This window comes from Talaromyces marneffei, chromosome 8, assembly GCF_009556855.1.
Source record: "Talaromyces marneffei chromosome 8, complete sequence".
Classification (NCBI taxonomy): Eukaryota; Fungi; Ascomycota; class Eurotiomycetes; order Eurotiales; family Trichocomaceae; genus Talaromyces; species Talaromyces marneffei.
Window position 1 is genome coordinate 1260401 of NC_072355.1, and position 22219 is coordinate 1282619.

The following is a 22219-nucleotide window of genomic DNA, read 5'->3' on the forward strand; positions in this document are numbered from 1 at the left end:
TAAGTTTACGACCTCCATCCCAAAAGTGGGGATAATTGGATCCGATGTTGCCGCCACGAACTCCTCCAAGTACGGAGTCAGTAACTCACCTCTTCCGTATACAGCAACGCGAGCTGCTTCAGTTCTGTCACAAGTTTTCTGTTGAACTAGTAGTTATGCAACATTGAATATGTACTACGTATGGCCAGGTACGAATTGCGACGACTATACGCCATGATTGGTGTTTCTGGACCCGTGGGCTTGCCACAGCCACTCAGACTGGACATGGCTTGCGTGTACCTTGGTCCTTGAAGAAGAATCTTGGTCAGAGTACGCTAGTCAGTCTTTTGTGAGATTATGTTGGTTATTGCTTTTTCTCTCTTTTGTCCTCTTTTTTCATCACCTTTTGTCAAAGAAAAGAAACGAGGGTGTGTGAAGCAAGCGAGGAAGAAAAAGAAAGCATTGACTGTACGGCCACTGCAATTGTACAGAGGAAGGACAGTCAGGCCCGAAGACAGAACATTGTTGCCTTGATGCCTTGCTGCACAAAGTGAAACATCCAGAAAAGCCAAGAAGATTGCATCCGTCCCACTTGAATCGTTCACTTTTTCTTCGGCCTATCTTTAACTTGCCGTCATATCATCATATAATCCATCAATTTCCATCATTGCATCGTTCGTTTTTTTATTCACTGTTCGCCCGCTCATCGACTTCGACACTCGACACTCGACACCCGACTCGACCGCTCTGCTCTGCTCTGCTCTCGCTCGGTTTGATTGGTGCCGACCGTGCGCCATACATCGCAGACACTCCCGGTCCCGAGTACCACGTATTACAACTGCTGGCCAGATCTGCTTGGTAAGGCTGCTAAGCTCATATTAAAGGACCGCTACTCCACCGCTGTCCACTCTACAATCACATTCCCTAGAACATACAGACTACGATAATACTACCAAAACATACCAATTCGTCGTTCGTTCGAGTATAGAAGTATATACGTACCGGCATCTGCGATAACCATCTCCACAACGGGTCCGCATCCCTCCACGCTCTCCCAGGTCCATAATAATCCATGTCTGCTAACCTAATCGTCAGGGCAGTGATCGACTAGAATATACCTCTCCTTATCCACAATCGCAGCTCTAGGCTCCGCCGCTCAAGCGCACTGTCGTGTCACGCCAAAAACCTGTTTACTGCAACAGCTAAAAACGAGAAAGCTAAAATGGCACCCCGTTACGCTAACCAGAATCAAAACCAGCCTCCTCTCCCATCTCCTCCCATATCTTCCTCGACAACATCTCCACGACGCAGCCGCGGGATAAGTTTTGGCGGAAAATCAGAAAAGTCGCATCGCTCCAGCGGTTCGATCGGTGGGAAGATTTCGTTGCAAGAAACGCCAGAGGAGAAGGCTAAACGGGTTTTGCATACGAAAGCCGATCCGACGCTCGCTATGAATGAAGCTCAGCCTGGTTAGTTATCCACCACCCCCATAGGGGGGGGAGGGTTATTTCAATTGGGATATTGGCGGGAATGCTGACGATGACGATGCTATAGCGATGGTGGCGACGCTAGAAAAGTCGAATTTGGGCTCGTTGAGGTCGATTCAGCATAAAGATCAATATGGCAACGTGATAAGTATGTTTCTCGACTAGATTCGAATGCGATTGATGCTAACGTGTATTGTCTAGCTGATCCTGATTTGTCGAATCCGACTCGTCCTCGATTCGAGAGACCTCTTGACACTATCCGATCGTTTGAAGCTGCAATTGATGGGAGCTACCACAGCCGTCGCATGTCATATGCCACTGGTAAGATATACGTCTCGGCAGGCTAGAACATAGCTGACAATTGTAGATGCATCGCAAAGTCGACCAGCCAGCTATTACGGCGGCAACGGCAACGACTACAATCAAAACTACGGACGTCCATCCACGTCTCGACCAGACAGCTATGTTGACCACGGCGCATCTGGATCGAACGGTTATCCCTACACCCAAGGCCGCAGTAACCGACCACGACACGGCAACACTCGTATGAACTCGGATTACGCTAATGGAAATGGATACAATCAACAACAACAATTTTATCCTAATTCGTATTATCAACGATCAAACGACAATTTTACGGCTGGCTCCGCAAACACCGATCAATGGGGCAACTCAACTGACCCAAGTTCAGTGAACAGCTCGTTTGACAGATTACAGCAACAAGCCGTGCAACAAAAACAATATCAGCAGCAACAGCAAGCCGAAAGCTACGGGTACAATGGATCTGGCGGAAATCCGGATGCTACTTCATTCCATCCACAAGACAACCACAACGGACCACCACCGCCACCTCCCCATGGACAGTCATACAACCAAACGAACGGCACCATGCCCTCGAAACCATTCAATCCACCCTTGCCAGCTCCCGTGCGAAAGGTCACGGAGGACGATAAAAAGTCGAAACGCGGCAGTTGGTTCAAGCGGCGATTCAGCAAGGATTAACCTCCCCCTTCTCCTCCATCCAAAGTTTGCACAGTACATACATTTCTTTCTTCTCATGTCATTTATGCTACGCTCATGTTACAACGAAATTGAAGGCACGGATATCACATAATGGGTGGGTTCGGTATGGAATCGGACGGCGTTGTATTTTTTTTTTCTTTTGATGCGATAGATGATTGAATATACAGTCTCTTTTTTTTTTTTATTTCAATTATAAACAATTGTATTGATCAACTAAGTAAACAATAACCCACATGGATATCGGATATCTCAATATCAACAAGCAACCAGGCAAGCAAGCAAACAATTAATACTATATGTATAACCCATCACCAACCTCCCTCGACACCTAGTATATATAGTATACACTAAGGTAGAAAGTAGGGCAGATTTACCTCCCGAAAATCTTCCTCTTCAATTTATCCGCCAATCCTTCATACACCTTTCCGTCCGCCGCCGTCCCTGCTGGAGCTTTGCCGATGCTGCTGGTACTAGCCGTATGCTTGTGCTTGTTCTTGTCGTTTTCATGGCTCTCGTCGAGGTGGACGTTTCCTTGGCCGCCGCGCTATTCACACCACCCCAATTAATATACATCAAAACATTTCCCAGCGGGAATTGGGAACCGATAATAGAGAGAGAAAAGGACATACGCCGGTATGATAATCCCCATCCAAACTCTCCCTCACCGCGGTCTCGGGAACGACTACATTGTCGTGGACTACACCTGGAGTCGAGGGGCGGACGTGTGGTGAGCCGATGTTTCCTGCTCCGCCGCGCTGTACCCATCGCCTCGCAATCAGTCTACCTTCTTTTCAAACTTTTAAGAGAGGGAGGGGGGAGGGAAGCGCGTACGCCAGCCGAATAAGCACCATCACCCTGATCACCGGTGGGACCAGAGCGCACAATTTCGCCGTCAACGTAGACCGTTGGGTCGGCGCCGATGTTACCTTGGCCTTGATTTTATCATCATCCCATCAGTAAATATTACAATATTGGTGGTGGTAGTAATAGTAGTTGTTGAGTAGTGAAGCTGAGTGAGTGTGAGTGGGGGGAATACCGCCACGACCATGCGACACAATCGGCGCTTCCTGAGCAGCTGGCTTAGTCTCCTCTGTGGCCGACATGGTTTGTTTCTTTTCTTTCCTTTCCCTCTTTTGTTCTTTTTTTTTTTTTTCTTTTGTCGTATACCGGTAGATAGTTTGCGACTGGATATGTAGTTTGTGGGTGGAGTGGATGGAAAGGGAAATATATATATCGCGGCAAGTGGGCTGATTTTATCTACTCCAGGAAATTAACTAAATACACAGAGTACTTCCGTATCTAACTTAGGTATCTAACTAAACTAACTTACTAACTCCCTACCTAACCAACTACGTAGTAAATACGGAGTAGAATCGATGATGTTATCTCTCTGGCTCCGCGGGACCCAGCCTTTTTTCGACTCCTGATTGGCTCCTTATCTTGTCGAAAAAACGTGATAAATGGTCTTGGCGTCCTGGGCAGACCACTCCGTATTGCTTTCTTTTCTTTTCTTTTCTTTTTTTTTTTTTTCTTTACTCTACTACGTACGACGTATAGTACAGAAGAAACGTGCCTGGTTTATGGTTGATGAGGAACTCGCCTAAGTCTTCCCGTAACGCGATTACGATGACGCCATGGCCATGTTTAGTCGCTCTAGTGCGCAGTTAGTGTATTTTTGGCGGTCGAGCGTATCCTCTTAGTATGGGCGTTACGCGCCCTTATCTTTGCTGATAAGATAAGGGGGATGACTAAAAGGATCGCGAATCGAATCGACTTTGGATCAATCTCAGATTATGTTTGCATTGTTTGTTTTATGTTGTTAGTTGAATGTCATGTCACTGAAAGGGGTGCAAGCTGTTTCTTGTGCAGGATGCTGGTCTTAGTGTAGGCGAGTTTGCATATTGAAGCATGCGGATGTCAATCCATTAGGGTAGTTGTCGCACGCCTTGAAGGTGTTGATATGGCGTGGTTATCTACTCACTGACTATGCAGTAGGTAACAGACCATTATTTATTTTCTTCTAAGTAGCTAATGCATCCAGCGTCAACTAACTATCTGAACTACTCGATTACTTAAACCTCAAAACAGCACTTCCCATACATCAATTGATAAAGGAAATGGCGGAGACGGTGTTAATATATAGTTTATAGAAGTGGGATTGTATAGGTATAACGAGACGGGAGTTCCATTGTTGGGTACCATAATCAATGTCAAGCTATACAGAAAAAATAAGAATATTCCGATTACACGACCTACCATATTAGTTGTTTACTTCTTCTCCGGGATCTGGCCGCCTGTCGTCGGTAGGCCCATGAAGATCTTGAACGAGTCGTATCTATTCCAGTCAGCACCACGCATACCTTACCTGTGAAAAGGAGGGAACGTACATCATCCACTGCAATCCAGTCTACACATCGTCAGTTCTATTCCTGTCACGCTCTGGGAGGGACTCTGAGACGGAGGGGGACATACCAAAGTTCCAATCATAACAATCCTAACCCCCAACCCATTCCACAACCCTCCAAATCCAATATCCTTATAGATTCTCGACATCGCAACCCCAAACGCTTCACCCGGCAGCCGCAACGCATTGAGTTTACTCACCATGACATCTGCGGGGTGCGAAACAATCGCGCACAGGATACCAGCTAGATAACCACCCGTGAATGCAACGGCGGTTTGAGAAGATTTGCTGTAATCCTGTTTCTTGCCTGGTAAATAGCCATAAATCATTTCGACAATCGTCTCGAAGGACGCAAATTTCATCATGGTATAAGGGATCTGGCGGCCCCAGAGGGGGTACAACCCCTTGAACAGTCTGCTCAACCTTTTAGCACCTGCCTTCTGTCTACGACCTGAAGAGGAAGAGGAAGGGGAAAAACCAACCCAGCGCTTCCCTCCTTAGCAACAATCTTGTTGATTCCATCAAACGTCCCCGTCGCAAAGGGCGGCATGGTAGTCTGCGTTCGGACTTTGACGGCCTCAAACGGACAGAGAGCAATATCCGCAAAGAACTCTGCAGAGGCACTAGCCGCGAGATACACACTCGTCTTCCATCGAGCAGCCTTCTCAGGGCCGACGAGGTCGCTATAAAACGACTTGAAGAATTCGTAGCCACCGTATTTGAATGCTCCTTGCGCCTGTTTTATATCAATCCTGGTCCTGGCGCCATGCATGATTGGGGGGTTAGGTTAATAGGGGGGGGGGGGGGGGGGGGCATACGGAGTATCCGAAGAAGGTAGGGCTCCAACCGGTAAAAACACCTCTGACCCCCTCGGCGCGGTAGATGAGTTTCCATGCTTCCATGTTGCCTTTGTAGAGGGTTGGATCGACCTGGCGTCGACATTTGACCAGATCCAGTGGCGTGACAGCGGTGTGCGTCAGACCCTGTAACATGCGTTATTGGCATCGCCAATGGCCAAAGTAGGCCTGTCTTCTACCTGACGTTTCTACGGAAAGATTGGTTAAATAATGTATGATACTTACACAAGCAAGCAACCCGCCAAAAGAACACGCCGCATAATACTTTGGCGTAAACATTTCAATCTTGCCCGTTTTGGCCTGCGCCTTGTTACTCAAGTTTTCATAGCCTTGCTTGACCGAATGCCCGGTTTTGTCGGTTTTCTGTTTGGCGTCGTCGATTGCGCTCCATGCTGCTGTGAATGGTTGGCGCGGATGTGGATGGTTTGGCTGGGAGAAATTGGATTGTAGCGTTGAAGGGGACGGGTATATTGATGGCATTGTTAATCACTTGCTGGGTTATTTGCTAGGGTAATTGAAGCAATTTACGATGAGTTAGGCAGGGTAGCAGTTGAAGTTGTCGAGTCTAGAGGTGAGGTTTGAGATGTCAAGAGTGACGTCGTCTGAGTGGCGATGACTCGGCAAGCCGGGTTGTTTCCGCCAGGCCAGCCTAGAAAATATTGGTGTAACCTCAGCTTCTGCGACAGCATACTCACTTTTCTCCACCACTTTGATCAACAGAATTTGAAGATCAACACAAAAGGGAAAGAAAAATGGCAACATATTCTTCCGTCGGCGAGACTCTCGCTCGCGAAAACCTTACAGATCAAGTCTCCGCTTCCTCGACGCAGAATCTGAATTCCTGGTCTGGCAAATACCGCGGGGTATATCTCCTCCTCCAAACATCCACATCCAACATAACCATAACAATTGTACAAAAGCTAATGGAAAGGAAAAAAAAAGGCCGTCGTCGAAGACCTAGACCCACCTCCAGCCCTCTCCGTCTCCCCAAACGACTCCATCTCCTCCGCCCTACTCGCCGCGTACGAGCGCGACTACAGCCATTTGACCGTAATATCATCCAGCACACGCGCCCTACTTGGGTACCTGAGCATCCCGCGCCTGAAAACCCTTCTGAGGGAAGGGAAAGTATCCGAATCCGATCCCGTCAAAGCAGCCATGCAACGATTCAATCGCAAGAGGACGAACGTGTATACAGTTATTACAATGGATACTCCGCTCGAAGAACTGGAAAGATTTTTCAAGGGTGAACCCATGACTCCCAGGGAAGGAAAAGTGAATTCGACGGCGGGAATGGGAAAGCAGGATTTTGCGATTGTCACGGATCCCACGAGGAAGTTTGTATTGGGGGTTGTGACGGAGGGGGATTTGCAGGAGTTTGTTAGGAGGAGGCCGTAATCCCCTTCCTTCCCTTTCAATTGGCTTTCAATTGGCAAGAAAGAGGCAGAAAAGAAAAGAAAAAGAGAAAGCTGCAGATTATGATAGATACCCCGTTGTCTTAATGGAATACGTGAAATATGAACGACATATGGCATACTCATCGTTTCTTAAAAATACAAGATAACACCACCGCAAATAAGCAACTATATTAGTTACTGACCCTTCTTCTCCTTCCGCTTCGCCTGATCTTCCTTGTCCTCTTGCCAGGCTACGATCACATATGCGATTAGCACCACGTTGGCTGTCAGAGCTGCCAGTCCTCCGGCAAGAGTAGAGTTTCCTATAACTGTAATTAGCCTCGAATGCCATGTATAAAATATGTATTGGATAGGCGCATAGCATACCGCTGAAAAAAGTCTTGATACTCAAAAAATAGGCCCCGAGCGGACCACAGATCATGGCGAATGTGAACGCGAGGAGTTTGTATATTGTTTCTCTACACCCCCGGCATCACGTTAGCTTTATATTTTTGTTTGGATTTGCTTTTCTGTGGTACCGTCAACTGGCCCCTTTTTGAGAAAGAAGGAAACATACACAGGAACAGCTGGCGATATGTCCGATGGCTCAGATGGAGCAGCAGTAGCACCCTGTGATAATACCGATACATCGTCTGTTTTCTCAGGAGCAGATGAAGGGGGCGGAGAAACGCGTTGATTGGGTCGAGAGCGACGACCAGGAACGACCATTTTGTCTTGTCTATGTTTATGTCTCTCTGTTCTGGTGGAATATATTTGTTGGTTTATTGTATCGAGTGAATTGTGTTGTGATGGCGAATGATGATGCAAATGATTTGATAGTTAAGTTACATGTGGAGTTGGGCTTAAGCTAGGCTGAGCTAGTCCATTGTGGAGACGGAGGTGCTGATTGGCTGGTGACATACGTAGTATCTTCCAGTGTTAAGTTGTTAACGTTCAAACGTTGACAGTTTATACGTATACTACATAGTTAGTAAATGATGTACCTTATTGAATATGATATGTGTATTCATTTTCTTTTTGAATTTCATGGATGTACTGAGTAGCCATTTGATCGATGTTGGGGACTTTGAGAGGCATCGGAGATGTTTTCCATGAACAAACTGGCCGACCATTTAAGCGCAATTCTAGATACCATACAAGCAACTATGTAGTAAGGTATCCCCTCAAGTTTCTCCACTTGAAGGAAATCTTCAGTAATTCGTGTCTGCAGTCTTTGGCGGTCCATCGCTGTCTAAGGGTTCATTTGTGTCACGTGAATCGGTATATAGAGGAATGGCCGAGTTTTGAGCTCCTGATTGGGTTCGATAGTATATACTACATGTACGTCCTCTTGAGGGAATCTCCATCGGTGTCTCTGTCAAGTCCCTTCAATCGGGTATGTGACTCGAGTAAACTCCTGCTCAAGTAACCATAGCATGAGTATACATGTGGACAATACCCTTCAATGTTTAATAATAAATGAATGCTGGTCTACTGCAAAATGGACTGGTTATGTATGCGAGACCATAGGTAGATTATCCAGGCATATCAAGAGATCAATCCGGGGAATCAAAATTCATCCATTGTTCGCAGAGCATCTGCTACCAGTTGACCTCTTACCGAATATCAAGAAAAGAAAACGTCAAAAGTTGATACCATCGAAAATCAAAATCAATGGCGTAAATGGGTATTCTTTTAAAATCATATTTTGATTTTTTTGTTCCTCTTCAATCTGGACAAAGAGAAAGGTTTTATAACAAACAAACAAGAGATTCGCGAATCTCCGCTGTCAAGATTGTATGACTGCCCATGCCATAAATTCCTCTTTCCGTTCTCTCTTGTTCTTTTTCCCAACCTTTCGAAAAACCAACTCCCATCAAATCACCACGAGTAACCAGTAACCTGTTGTGCAATCGGTAGAAGCAGTTCGACAAACTGCTTCGAAAAGAGGATGAAAAAAAAAGATTGAATAAAAAAGAGCCTCGTTTTTTAAATGCCCATCCCCATGCCCGTAGAACAGGCTGCGCCCTTCATTACATTAACAAACACAAAACAGAAAACACAGTGCACCCCGGCTCGCGGAATCGCTGATTTAAATGTTTGAAGGGTAGAGCATGACGCGGACGGTGGCACCGAAAGTCTGAGGAGGGAGATTGTGTCGGAATTGAGCGCGGACGACGCCGGAGTTGCCTATAACAAGCCAGTCAGTACATGTTTCACGAAGTAGTTTCTAACATAGATCGATCGAAATGGTGGTGGTCGTACCGTGTGGTCGGGTCACCTTGCCCCAGATGACACGGATCTTGGAGCCCTGGACCTCCTTCTTTCCGCGGTAGACGAAAGCGACCTTCTTTCCGAGGTAGAAGCTGTTACATTCTTAGCATGTTGTTCCTTTCCTATCAATCCCAGCGGTCACTCACTTGGCGGCGGAAACATCATCAACACCCTCAATCTTGATCAAGCTTGTGTTGGGGTTGGTGTTGCGCTTTCCACGCTGGTAGCTCAGGTGGCGACCCCTATATCCCAGTCAGATTCATTCAATCGCAGGCTTTGTGTGTGCAGTATATGTAGAAGCGAAAGCAAAAGTAATCGAGAGACGATTTCTCGAATTGTAACGATATGTGCGCGGTATGTGTATTCAATCGAGGATTCGAGGTATGCTTACTTGACATAGACTGTGAATAGTTAGCAACTGATCAATCATTATTCCAACATATTCGACGGTGCGAATCCATGTCTCTCCATCGACGAAATCGACGAAAGGTGATGCGCATCTCAAATCTTCAATCTCCAAGGGGAACTCACGTCTGTGACCTTGTTCCGAAGGCATCTTGACGGAAATATTTATTCTTCTCTGAGCAGACAGAAACAAAGGCAACGCTGACCCGCGAAAGTCAGATAAATGTCGTGTCGTTGCGGTTGAGTTTGTTGTCGGTCGTCGTCGTCGTTCGTCTTCTTCTCGCTTCGGTAAAACCAAGAGATCTGGCGGCCAACGCACAATCTACGGAAAGCGTTGTGGTGCGGCTGGTGCTAGTCCTGGAATGGTTAGCCCTAGCGAGGGTTAACCGAGACCCCGTGACTGTGGTCTGGTTGAGATAACTAACCGGATGCGGAATGGCTGGGATCTTGTTCTAGAAGCAGATCCTGATGCCTCAGGTGTCCATTGATTGATGCCTGAGGCTAAAACATCGACCGCCACATACAGAGTAGTCACTAGTTATTACTCCGTACATAGCACTTCTTTTCTGCTTCTTCGCCGGATGACACTGCTCCGGATTCAACGGCTCTGATTACAATTTATTTACGTACGTACAGGATTCCCGATGCTCAGTCCCTTTCATGCATTGAGTCAGTCTTCTGCATTCGCTCTGTCAATTATCGAATCGACTGTCGCTATCAATTCTTAATTGCAGGGTGGGGGAACAGTAACAGCAATAAGTTTTCTAGATTAGCTGGGCTTGATTAGGATCTCATCGTCCTGGACTATCCTATCTTGATGCTATTATCTCTGGTCGCTTCTAGTTGACTAAGTTAACTAACTAGTTAGTTAACTTAGTTACAGGAAATAATGATTATTCAACATAAAAAACCAAAACGATTGTAAGTCTGGCCCGGGCCCTGTGCAACCACAAAATAAGGTATGGTAATCCCAATACGAAGCTGTACCGGATAAATAGATTGCACTGCTGCCCACTGCATGTTCTGGAAGGTCTATCTGATTAATATGCCAAACATAAAATCGCCTTTTCCGGAGTACCGGAGTACCGGAGTACCCCCAACTTGAGTGGTGCCGGCTACACTAAGTACGTCCTTCAGGACCTCACAGTGTACTTACTATACCCCGTAGTTACTATGTACAGCTGTGAAGGTTGAATTGAACACCCAGGTCACGGGTCACAACTACATAGTATACATAGTATACAATCGGACACTATGTTGTTACCGCCGGTGAGAGCGGCAAGCGGGCTCCGTCGTATCTCTGCCCCGCCATTTATACAGGTCGACATTCCTTTGATGATCCTACATTAGTCGTCGTACCACATGCAGCAATCGACAGGCTGCTGACTTGACTTTCAGCATTGAACCGAAATACGTGGACATAAATGGATACGAATTGGGAGCATTCGTTCTATGTACGTATTGTAATTTATATTCCCCGCGCAGGAGGTAACCCTACGTAGTAAGATGATTCCTCCGAAATGTCCGAACTGGTTTGTACGTGGTACGATGTACGTGGGTGCTGGCCCCTGTCGCTTGGCGGTGACTTATGCTTAAGATCGAGCATGCTTATCAACTAGGTTAGCTGTGTTAGTTAATTCCGGGCAGCTTATACAGCGAGGTCGGTTATTTCTGGGGGCGCTTTGCTTTGCTTACGGCCATAGGGTCGGACTCCGGCTGACTGATACGGTGGGAGCCGTAATTAATACCTGGTTAGTAAGATCGCGATGATGATGATGATGATCGGCTATTTTGTTGAGATGATGCGATCGGTATATTGAAACCAGATAAATGGCTTCTTTGACGGGATTGAGTAGTATAGTCAAACAGAGTCATCGCTAAATCAGGAGCTGGGATGGTGTGGCAGTTGAAACTCCACCCCCCTCTACCGGTGGTGATCTAGGGACGCCGGAAAAACCGGGCGTGGCAATCGCTTTCTTTTCAATGCGATGTTTCAGACGAATGGAAACAAACGTCATGATGCACTTTCACATATAGAAAATTGGAATGCGAAGAAGAAGAAAAAAAACAAAATTTCAAAGTCGGATTTCCGCTGAGTTAGAGAAATAAGGAAGCATCTCCGGACACCTGCTCGAAGTTTATATCAATAATGGCATTCGTAATGAAATTACCTGATCAGAGGGCCCCTCCAGACTGCGACGCAATGAAGCTCTGCCCCACCAAATGACTGATTCCCTTACTAAGTCACTAAAGTCCGCGGCTGATGCTCACTAATTATTATCCCATTCCTCACTGACTGTAAATTACGCCGATAGCTCTGTTACAACGTTTCTGTTCATAGCTGTCTCCGCCGGAAGTCGCTGGGTCACGGTTTGGTAAAGAAGGAAGCGCCAACTCCAAGAAAATCCAATCCATCCCCATCACAACCCCAACCTTCTTCCTCTTACTTTTCTCTTCTTCATACTCCCTCCCTCTCTCTCACACACACTTCTCTACCAACAAGCGATTCTTCTCAGTATCTATCGCTGTCCTAAATATCACCATGTCCAACACACTTATCCATTCCGAGGACGGTCAATCTGGGTAAGTTCCTGTTGTGTGGCGCTTACATCACCCATCCTGTTACACCATAGCGGGGCCTCAGCGATAGCATCACCGCGCTGCTGTTTCAACTTTGCATTGACTGCCAAGTTTCCCGCTGTGGTTGCCTTTTTATCATTGATCAAGATATAATTGTCTATTCGGTTCTTGCGTTCTTGTGTTTTTGCGTTTTTGCGCAATCGGAATTGAGCGCATACGGCTAACATGGCGTATCTCAAAAGCTCCGTGGAACTCAAGGATGACACCGTCATCGTCGTCCTGGGCGCCTCTGGTGACCTTGCAAAGAAGAAGACAGTATGTTTGCTCCGTGAACTAATTTCCCAGTCAATTCGTTACTTCTTACTGACGTGTGTCGCAGTTCCCTGCTCTGTTCGGTCTGGTGTGTATACCAGACAAATTGCTGCAACGAACGAACACGATCTGACTACAATAGTACCGAAACAAATTCCTCCCCAAGGACATCAAGATTGTGGGATATGCCCGTACGAAGATGGATCACGCCGAGTACTTGCGACGAGTAAAGTCCTACATCAAGGTCCCCACCAAGGAGATGGAAGAGCAGCTCGAGAGCTTCTGCAGCCTTTGTACATACGTCTCCGGTCAATACGACCAGGACGAGTCTTTCATCAACCTCAACAATCACCTCGAAGAGATTGAAAAGGGACGCAAGGACCAGAACCGTATCTTTTACATGGCTCTCCCGCCCAGTGTTTTCATTACCGTTTCAGATCAATTGAAGAGAAACTGCTATCCCAAGAATAGCATTGCGCGAATTATTGTTAGTGCCTGGCTTTTTCCACTGTCTCAAATTCCGATGGCTGACAACGTCTGCAGGTTGAAAAACCATTCGGTAAGGATCTCGGAAGTTCGCGGGAATTGCAGAAGGCTTTGGAACCCAACTGGAAGGAAGAGGAAATCTTCCGTATCGATCATTACCTGGGCAAGGAGATGGTTAAGAACATTCTCATTCTCCGATTCGGTAACGAGTTCTTTGGTGCCACCTGGAACCGTCACCACATTGATAACGTTCAGGTATGATTTTCACTTTGCTCAAAAAGGCGCGCGCTAATTTTGTAGATCACATTCAAAGAGCCTTTCGGTACAGAAGGTCGTGGCGGTTATTTCGATGAGTTTGGCATCATCCGTGATGTTATGCAGAACCGTACGTAAATGCCGATACTTGTGATGAACCAATGCTGATTTCCATAGATCTCCTCCAGGTGTTGACTTTGCTCGCCATGGAGCGCCCCATCTCATTCTCTGCTGAAGATATTCGTGACGAAAAGGTGCGCGTCTTGAGAGGAATGGATGCCATTGAGCCCAAGAACGTCATCATCGGTCAATACGGTCGCTCCCTTGATGGAAGCAAGCCTGCATATAAGGAAGACGACACCGTCCCCAAAGACTCGCGTTGCGCTACCTTCTGCGCTATGGTTGCTTTCATTAAGAACGAGCGATGGGATGGTGTGCCTTTCATCTTGAAGGCCGGAAAGGGTTAGTTTTGTGTCTTGCTCTGTGTTAGAACCCTGACTGAATGATATGATACAGCCCTCAACGAGCAAAAGACCGAAGTCCGTATTCAGTTCAAGGATGTCACTTCTGGAATCTTCAAGGACATTCCCCGAAACGAGCTTGTTATCCGAGTGCAGCCCAACGAGTCTGTCTACATCAAGATGAACTCCAAGCTTCCTGGTCTTTCCATGCAGACTGTTGTCACCGAGCTCGACCTTACCTACCGCCGCCGCTTCTCCGACTTGAAGATCCCTGAGGCCTACGAATCTCTTATCCTTGATGCTCTCAAGGGCGACCACTCCAACTTTGTCCGTGACGATGAGCTTGACGCCAGCTGGAGAATTTTCAGTCCTCTCTTGCACTACCTCGACGACAACAAAGAGATTATTCCCATGGAGTACCCATACGGTTAGTTCTCTCGTTGATCTTTTGTTTTCCCCGTACTAATACTTGGAATAGGCTCTCGAGGACCCGCTGTTTTGGATGACTTTACCTCATCCTTCGGATACCAATTCAGTGACGCCGCCGGCTACCAATGGCCTCTCCACTCTTCAGCTCCCAACCGACTGTAGATGATGGATGAAAATGAAAATAAAAATGAAGTCGTGTGATAAACGATATATGCCGAAATGAGATGAGACCAATGACTTGTTCTTATCGACATCTACTAAACGATGATGATGATGATATAGACGTCCTGGAAGCGATCCTGGAGCTCGTTATCCCCGGAGTCTTGTGATTTGTGATTACATGAAGGGGATATAAGTTTATTCTCTTTCTTCTTTCTAGAGTTTGTGGTCAATTATATCTTGTGCGTTCGGGTCTATGGGTAATCCGCCAGTAGGTAACTGACTACGGCAGATCATGGTTATAACGGTCAGAAGGCCTTTCCTCAGATGTCCATCTATAATATCTATTCTTATGTGAATTTAGTGATAAGGAGTACTTTTCAAACAAATTAGTGTACTTGAGTGCTCTCCATTCCCATATCCGGTGAAATTCGTGTATTTATGATAAGATCTGGAAATGAGGATGCCTTATGACCGACATAACCATGATCTACTGTAACCATTTATTTTGCCCTTCGTGCTCAGTATACTTCGTAGAGGGATCAGTCGTACCATGCCACTCAAGAACAAACCGGATTGATCGGAGGCCCCTGACAAGCCTCATTTTAAGCATGGCGATCTATACTCGTTCTGGAACTTCGGAAGAGCTTCATGAGCACGGACCTGCCGCCGTTTCCAGACTGGCCGACTCTTCTCTTTTTTTATTCTTGCGATAATCATACTCCTCAGAAGAATTGAACGACGAACGACCTTCTGGTTCACAACTGCGATTCTAGGAGAGAATTCCTGAACCGGCGCATCCGATTGTGTAACAACGTACATACCGACTCCCCCGTCCTCTTCCGCGTCACGTCCTCTCTTCTCCGATCGATTTCGTCGCCGTCCGTCATTTCCGCGCATATACATCTAATGTAGCGAGAATCAAATCTAACAAGGAAGAAATAAAGATATATGCGACCACTATATCCGAAAAAAAATATTGGATGTGTGATTGAGAACGGAGAAGAAGAGCAACGGGGATGAGAGCTGCATCATGGACCGGCTCACCTTCCATCAAGGGCCGGTCGGAAGCGACCAAGATGGCGCTTTTGGCGTTTAGTTTGACGGGTGTTTCGTGCGTTCCCCTTTTCCTTGGAAAGCGTCGAGAAATGTCAGGCGCTAATTAGAGTTGCAATAAAAGGTTTACATGGGGTGTGGAAATGTCATGTACGATCCGATCGATCATCCTTCCCCTCCTCCCCTCTTCGCTCAATGGAGAGGAAGTCATACTGACACACTGATACGTAGATTGCACACCCTACCTCCTCCAACTCGGCCTCACGAAATCGCGCACATCCCTCGTCTGGATCGCTGGACCATTGTCCGGTCTCATTATCCACCCCCTCATCGGCGTAATCGCGGATCGATCGCGATCCAAATGGGGTCGAAGAAGGCCGTTTATGCTGGGTGGCGCGCTGATTGTGGCATCTTGTTTGTTGTTGTTGGGCTGGACGTCGGAGGTTGTGGGGTGGTTTGTGCATGATTCTGAGAAGGTATGTTTCTCTCCTATATCTATAAGCAACAGATTAGGAACGAAGGAGGGGGCTGATAAAAATTTGGTGGGATTTTAGAAACGAAGGGCAACGATTGCGGTTGCGGTTTTGGCGATTTATGGGGTTGATTTTGCTATTAATGCCGGTGCGTAACTCCCCATATGTTTCACGGTTGACGTATATTGATATGTTCTGGTCACATAGCTCAAGCATGTTGTCGAAGTCTCATTGTGGATACGCTGCCGATATCCCAGCAGCAACTAGGCTCTGCATGGGGTGAGTCTTTTCCTTTTTCCTCGTCCGTTGTGGACATGTGCTAAAAGAACGAAAGCAATCCGAATGCAAGCAATCGGCTCTCTGATAGCCTATATCGTCGGTTCAGTAGACATGGTCACTACGTTCGGCACCAGATTCGGCGATACGCAATTCAAGCAAATGACCGTGGTAGCGGCTATTTTCTTGATTGTAGCTGTTGCGATTACGTCGTATTCTGTCAAGGAGAGGGTGTTGATAGCGGCGAGGTAATTCTCCTCCCTGAAACGTTTTCGGATATCATTACTGACTGGCCATGGATAGAGGAGCGGATGAGACACATGGCTTTTTCCATGTTATAAATCAATTGTATAAAACAACAATGGATCTGCCGCCACGCATTCAATCCATCTGTTGGGTTCAATTCTGGTCCTGGATTGGTGCGTACGTCTCTTTCGTTGGGGAGGGCTCAATCTAATATGTGTGACAGGCTGGTTTCCATTCCTCTTCTACAGCACGACATGGGTAGGAGAGACATATTTCCGCTACGAGAATCCCGAGTACGCCGCAAGCTCGTCCGACACACTAGGCGACGTCGGTCGACTCGGTAGTCTGTCCCTTGTGATATTCTCCGGCGTTACATTCCTATCATCTGTCCTACTCCCCTTCGGCGTCCGTTCTCCAGACAGCAACTCCAAAAGAGCAAATTTCACATCCCGCCCACCACCTCGAATGGCAGCCTTATTACGTCGTTTCAAGAGAGTCAGACCCACTTTACAGACTGCATGGTTCCTCTCGCATCTCGTCTTTGCGGGCACCATGATCTTTGCCCCCATGGCCCGATCGTTGAAATTCGCGACCTTTTTAGTCTCCGTCTGTGGTATCCCCTGGGCTGTTTCTGGCTGGGCTCCATTCGCATTCATGGGTGTTGAGATTAATAAACTGGCATTGGAACCGCCAAGCCGCCCCACAGCAACGATGATTACATCCACCACATTTCGGACGCATGGCTACCGACCTATTGACAGTGTTGAGCCAGACATGGAGATGGATGTATTGCGACTAAACCACCGAAGCCCCGGCGACGACGACAGCGACGCTGAAGAGTCATTGTCGACAATCGAAAGTCCGTCTACGGGTGAACTTGCGGGCATATATCTGGGCGTGTTGAACGTGTATACGACCCTGCCCCAGTTCGTGGGCACGTTTATCAGTTGGATTGTGTTTAGTATCCTCGAACCGGGTACTCCTCCAGTCGGCCAGAAAGCGCCTGCCGTCGAAGAAGGAGGAGAAACCCCCTCAAGCGGCGCTAGAGATGGCGGATGGATGAATTTAGATACCGACGCGCCCAACGCTATTGCGGTGTGTCTGTTTATCGGCGCACTGAGCGCGCTGGTTGCTGCGGAGGCTACACGACGATTCCGGGCGTTGAAGCAGTAGACAAACTACGATTAATTATTTATTTTTTCTCTTCTTGTCGAGGTATATGCGCATTTGAGCAACGCACGACACGGCATGGCGCTTTTCGTTTTTGATACCCTATAGTTACTTAGACATGTTGATGCCAAATAGCCAGAGATATCTGGAGAGGAGAGGTGTATATATACATTAATAATACATAATACATATTCAGTAATGACCAAACGCTTGATTCATCAATGGCCAAATCTTTAAGCACCCTTCTTCTCCTCCGCCGCCGCAATTTTCTTTCTTTCCAATCCCATCCCCACAACAATACAACTCAACAACACCGCACAAATATAAACCTGCGGCTGCCCCTCTCCAAACTCCGGATCAACAGCCAACGAACCCGGATAGAACAGCGCCGACAACTGCGTTATCCAGTAGAGACTGGCGATCCATGACGCTGTATACAGCGACAGTCTTTGCGTAGCTGCCGTCGATGACGTGGAAGACGATGATGCTGATGCTGATGCTGGCGGCCCGTAGAGGAAAAACAAAGTGGTGAGGCCGAGGGCGGCGCCCATGGACATTGTCTGCCCGTTGTGGAATTTGGCGTGTGGTGGCCAGCGCGGGTTGTAGACATGTGTTTCGTTCCAGTCTGCGATGTAGCCGCCGACGATGGTGGTTAGGGCGACGAGGCAGAGGAGCGTGCGGCCTGGTGATGGCATGTCGTCACTGTGTGGTTCAAGAAATAGTGTTTTTTTGTTCTTTTTCTCTCGTGGTGGAATGATTGTCTTCTTGGGCGATAATAGAAATATGAAGCTCTATAACCACTGTGTATTTAGGAAGGGGCCGAGGTGTGGATATAATGAACTGCCGGTGTAGAAACCGAATGGCTTGTTTTGATGATCTGATTGTCGCACAAAGTCAAATATTAGCTAATGCAAGTACGGTAACTAACTAGTTAGTTACCCATTTCATCCGACTGGCTGGATTGACGATCTCGGGGTCTGCGAGTATGGGGTATGCTTCAATGATTACAGTCTGGATTTGAACGGGGATAAGCTTTGATTCGACTCCGGCTCAAGATTCCTTTGAAAATATAATAAATGTACGGTAGTTATTCCGGAGTACGGGAATATTTTATGCTCCGAATGGCGTCACGCAATTTCTTGAGGTTGATCGGGTGTAATAATATGCGAGGAGAGCTGATCGTGTTGAGTATCGACCCGTCTCAAGGAAAATAAAAGAGAAAGTAACTGTAAATATAACACAAGGAATTGATTGAAAGTTTTAGGTTACTGTACTTATGCCCAGTGATGGAATGACCGAATCGGGATATTTAGCCCTAAAACCAATATTGAAGTCGCAGTACCTCAACTCACTTTATCCTCCTCATTCTCGTGTACAAAATTTAGTTGTGGGACTGGTTCTTCTTCAGATATATCGTAGTGGTTTTAGCCTTCTCGTCAGTCGTTTTGTTCAGATCATTTGATGGCAATGCATGGCTCTGTAGCTGTGTACCAGTAATTATTCTTGCAAGTCTTTCTGTTCTTGGACAAGTTGCTCACTTTGAAAAATGCTGGCTCATCGAGTGACTGTTCGGCCGCTGAGCCCATGGTTGATTACAGTTAAATATTTGAATATTTGACTTGATCTGCCTTAGTTGAGCGTAACTTTCCCCTGGTTGGCTGGATGTTAACTTGGTTTCGAGTTTGACTTGTAGAGGTGAGCAGAGACAGTGAGTGGAACATATGAATAGAGGAGAGAGTAGAAGAGACGACTGGCTCAACCAGCTGTGGAATCCGCCAATTCTTCATCAACAAGAACCATTACTCCAGGGACTCTTGGCGGGGATTCTCCTCACATTTGTCTGAGGCATGAAACTGTTGCCCGTATTGCAAGAGGCCTAAGGGAAAATACGGCTTTGCTTATTTGGGGAGGCTACTCTACGGGGAAGACGACCCTAGCACATTTATTGGAGAAACACCTGGAGGAGTAGGGCAAGATTGCTATTTATATCAGCAATATGTACCTGGATGAAACGTACAGTACTTCAAGTTTTGACTGGAAAGCATTTCTATGGAAGTATTTTTCTCGTCGTGCTCGATCCACAGGTCCAGCGGAGAGAGGAATCGAGGAAGAAGTCTACTTCATCATTGATGAAGCACAATGCACCTGGGGGGCGTCAAGTTCATTCTGGACCAAGACTTTCATACCCTATCTGTGGGAAACAGCAGGCCCAAGGTTCTGCTTCTTTGGTCTTCATCCTCCTAACGACGCATCTTCCAGCGCTGTTAGAACTGTTGCGTCCATAGACGTCTGGGAGCAAAAGTTTCTCAAATCAACCTCCCCAATTTCTCTGTACTATTCAGAATCCGAATTTGAGGATGCCGCGGACAGATACTGCTTGCACGCACAGCCTGCTATTGAGCTCAACAGATCGGCACGGAGGTACCTATACTATCTTACAAATGGCCATCCAAAACTTGTATCGTCTTGTCTCGTTCTAGTTGATGAGATATCTAGAAGAGCTGAGGACCAACCTCAAAGTCATAGTTCACGACATAAATTGAACCTCGACGCTGTCAAAAAGATTCTGGAGAATGATGAAACAGTGTTTGGGCGCGGCGAGGCGGGATATGAAATGGGTGGACCGCCACTGTCTCCCCTAAATGATCAAGATTGTACGATTACCGTCCTCCGTATTCTTCTGTCAAGAGGGAAAATTCTATTTTCCCGAATACTTTTTCCCAGTACTATTTATCGGTGGTATTCTTCCGGTCTTCTGATTATGAAGGATGTTAGCTCGAATGGGTATCTGGTATTTCCATCGCCGCTACATCGAAAGTAATGGTTCTAATTCAGTCCGTGTCAGACAGTACAAGCTGACTTTGAAATAGATACATCAAATGGTTCTACAAGATCTGAGTGATTGTCTTATACAATGACCTCGTCCTGCGATCATCCCTGCTGTCCGATACACGCCGAAACGATCAACTTGACTGGTTATCACAAGCTTCGCGAAATGGTCATATCATACAAACTCAGTGATATTTGTCAAATTTCTTTGTTGTTGCTTCAACAAGTCTTGACTGCAGACAAATTCTGAACGTTTGATGATTTTATCCCAAAACGGCAATTGTGTAAAGTTCGAAAGCTTTTTAGGGCTCGCATGGCCGGAGTGGAGACTATCCTGTTTCAAGACTAGCCCGTTTCAGCTCTTCATTCGAGTATTTCACGTGTTTGTACAGAGTACATTAATTCCATTATTAATGCTGGGTTCTGCATTTTCTACGTATTATTATTATTATTAAGTTATGTCTTGTAAGAATGTCAATAGAATAACCTCGGGGCACGCTTCCCATAAAGCGTTAGTTTCCACCGATTCAGAGGGCGAGGTTACATGACGGTCGATGATCTCATATGAATGACATCGGTCTCGACTTTCTGGGAGTACCTTGTAGCATATAAAAGCTTCCTGCCCCTCTACCAAGTCCCTGCTTGAGTTTGAACCAGACATTACCAAAGTACTCAGAATAGTCAGAATCAAGATCAATCAATCCAAAATGGCTCCCAAAGTCCTCGTCGTCCTCACCTCTCAGAACGCCATCCCCGCCATCAACCATCCAACAGGATGGTACCTCGTACGGATATCCCCTTGCCAACAAGCACCTTTCTTCTTACAGTAACTAACCCGAGAATTTTTTTTTTTTTGAAAAATAACAACAGCCTGAATTCGCTCACCCCTGGAAAGTTCTGCACGAAGCCGGCGTTGACCTAACAATCGCTTCCCCCAAGGGCGGCGAAGCACCCCTTGACCCCTCCTCCGTCGAATTGTTCAAGTCCGACGAGATCGCAGTCTCCTTCCACAAGAACCAGGAATCGCTATGGAAGAATACCGTGCGATTAGCAGATATTGTGCCGAGGGCGCATGAGTTTGATGCTATTTTTTATGTTGGTGGGCATGGACGTATGTTCCCCCCCCAATAACCCAAAGAAAAAGAAATGGATTGAGCGAAGTGAGTGAGTTGAGGTGCTAATTAATGGTGGCGGCGGTGGGGAATAGCAATGTTCGACCTGGTCTCAGACCCTATATCCCTCTCCCTGATCCAGACCTTTGCATCGGCCAAAAAACCCGTTTCGGCGGTCTGTCACGGTCCCATCGTACTCGTCAACGCAACCACTCCTTCCGGCGAACCCCTCCTACGCGACGCAAAAGTAACAGGGTTCTCAAACACGGAGGAAGATCTGGCTCAAATGACTTCTGCGATGCCCTTCCTATTGGAAGATCGCCTTAGAGCTATCCCCGGTGCAACCTATGTAAAAGCCAATGAGCCATGGGGCGTGAAGGTTGTTGTTGATAAGACGTATCAGCTTGGGGGAGTGTTGATTACGGGGCAGAATCCGGCTAGTGCTACTGGGGTTGGGATGGAGTTAGTCAAGGCTTTGGGGTTGTAGATCATAATCTTGGAGGTTGTATCATTATTATGGATGTTATGAGGAATGAATTAGGGTGGGAA

The 22219-nt window shown here is 46.8% G+C and overlaps 11 protein-coding genes across 11 annotated transcripts; 6 read left to right on the forward strand and 5 right to left on the reverse strand.

Annotated features, from left to right (window-relative positions):
- Positions 1-1201: 1201 nt before the first annotated feature.
- On the forward strand, positions 1202-2468 carry EYB26_009801 (uncharacterized protein; the record flags this gene model as incomplete). The annotated part of the gene is made up of 4 exons (XM_054269048.1): positions 1202-1448; positions 1534-1614; positions 1668-1787; positions 1834-2468. The coding sequence occupies 4 exons, from the start codon at positions 1202-1204 to the stop codon at positions 2466-2468; spliced, it is 1083 nt and encodes a 360-aa protein (XP_054125023.1).
- Positions 2469-2859: 391 nt separating this feature from the next.
- EYB26_009802 (uncharacterized protein) lies at positions 2860-3592 on the reverse strand (the record flags this gene model as incomplete). The annotated part of the gene is made up of 4 exons (XM_054269049.1): positions 2860-3033; positions 3119-3244; positions 3321-3421; positions 3526-3592. 4 exons carry the CDS (start codon positions 3590-3592, stop codon positions 2860-2862), a joined length of 468 nt encoding a protein of 155 aa, XP_054125024.1.
- Positions 3593-4757: 1165 nt separating this feature from the next.
- Positions 4758-6230, reverse strand: EYB26_009803 (uncharacterized protein; the record flags this gene model as incomplete). Its single annotated transcript, XM_054269050.1, has 6 exons — positions 4758-4824; positions 4877-4896; positions 4962-5307; positions 5376-5629; positions 5712-5876; positions 5976-6230. 6 exons carry the CDS (start codon positions 6228-6230, stop codon positions 4758-4760), a joined length of 1107 nt encoding a protein of 368 aa, XP_054125025.1.
- Positions 6231-6502: 272 nt separating this feature from the next.
- On the forward strand, positions 6503-7148 carry EYB26_009804 (uncharacterized protein; the record flags this gene model as incomplete). Its single annotated transcript, XM_054269051.1, has 2 exons — positions 6503-6613; positions 6693-7148. The coding sequence occupies 2 exons, from the start codon at positions 6503-6505 to the stop codon at positions 7146-7148; spliced, it is 567 nt and encodes a 188-aa protein (XP_054125026.1).
- Positions 7149-7342: 194 nt separating this feature from the next.
- Positions 7343-7876, reverse strand: EYB26_009805 (uncharacterized protein; the record flags this gene model as incomplete). Its single annotated transcript, XM_054269052.1, has 3 exons — positions 7343-7470; positions 7535-7626; positions 7725-7876. 3 exons carry the CDS (start codon positions 7874-7876, stop codon positions 7343-7345), a joined length of 372 nt encoding a protein of 123 aa, XP_054125027.1.
- A 1363-nt stretch (positions 7877-9239) lies between these two features.
- On the reverse strand, positions 9240-9977 carry EYB26_009806 (uncharacterized protein; the record flags this gene model as incomplete). The annotated part of the gene is made up of 5 exons (XM_054269053.1): positions 9240-9337; positions 9413-9513; positions 9568-9663; positions 9813-9822; positions 9953-9977. The coding sequence occupies 5 exons, from the start codon at positions 9975-9977 to the stop codon at positions 9240-9242; spliced, it is 330 nt and encodes a 109-aa protein (XP_054125028.1).
- A 2391-nt stretch (positions 9978-12368) lies between these two features.
- Positions 12369-14511, forward strand: EYB26_009807 (uncharacterized protein; the record flags this gene model as incomplete). Its single annotated transcript, XM_054269054.1, has 9 exons — positions 12369-12409; positions 12649-12721; positions 12786-12806; positions 12861-13205; positions 13262-13459; positions 13505-13589; positions 13637-13921; positions 13976-14347; positions 14399-14511. 9 exons carry the CDS (start codon positions 12369-12371, stop codon positions 14509-14511), a joined length of 1533 nt encoding a protein of 510 aa, XP_054125029.1.
- A 1016-nt stretch (positions 14512-15527) lies between these two features.
- Positions 15528-17732, forward strand: EYB26_009808 (uncharacterized protein; the record flags this gene model as incomplete). The annotated part of the gene is made up of 8 exons (XM_054269055.1): positions 15528-15622; positions 15689-15714; positions 15796-16040; positions 16119-16185; positions 16245-16316; positions 16372-16561; positions 16617-16732; positions 16783-17732. The coding sequence occupies 8 exons, from the start codon at positions 15528-15530 to the stop codon at positions 17730-17732; spliced, it is 1761 nt and encodes a 586-aa protein (XP_054125030.1).
- A 230-nt stretch (positions 17733-17962) lies between these two features.
- Positions 17963-18424, reverse strand: EYB26_009809 (uncharacterized protein; the record flags this gene model as incomplete). Its single annotated transcript, XM_054269056.1, has 1 exon — positions 17963-18424. The coding sequence occupies one exon, from the start codon at positions 18422-18424 to the stop codon at positions 17963-17965; it is 462 nt and encodes a 153-aa protein (XP_054125031.1).
- A 1301-nt stretch (positions 18425-19725) lies between these two features.
- On the forward strand, positions 19726-20550 carry EYB26_009810 (uncharacterized protein; the record flags this gene model as incomplete). The annotated part of the gene is made up of 1 exon (XM_054269057.1): positions 19726-20550. The coding sequence occupies one exon, from the start codon at positions 19726-19728 to the stop codon at positions 20548-20550; it is 825 nt and encodes a 274-aa protein (XP_054125032.1).
- A 715-nt stretch (positions 20551-21265) lies between these two features.
- Positions 21266-22157, forward strand: EYB26_009811 (uncharacterized protein; the record flags this gene model as incomplete). The annotated part of the gene is made up of 3 exons (XM_054269058.1): positions 21266-21343; positions 21429-21669; positions 21766-22157. 3 exons carry the CDS (start codon positions 21266-21268, stop codon positions 22155-22157), a joined length of 711 nt encoding a protein of 236 aa, XP_054125033.1.
- Between the last annotated feature and the right edge of the window lie 62 nt (positions 22158-22219).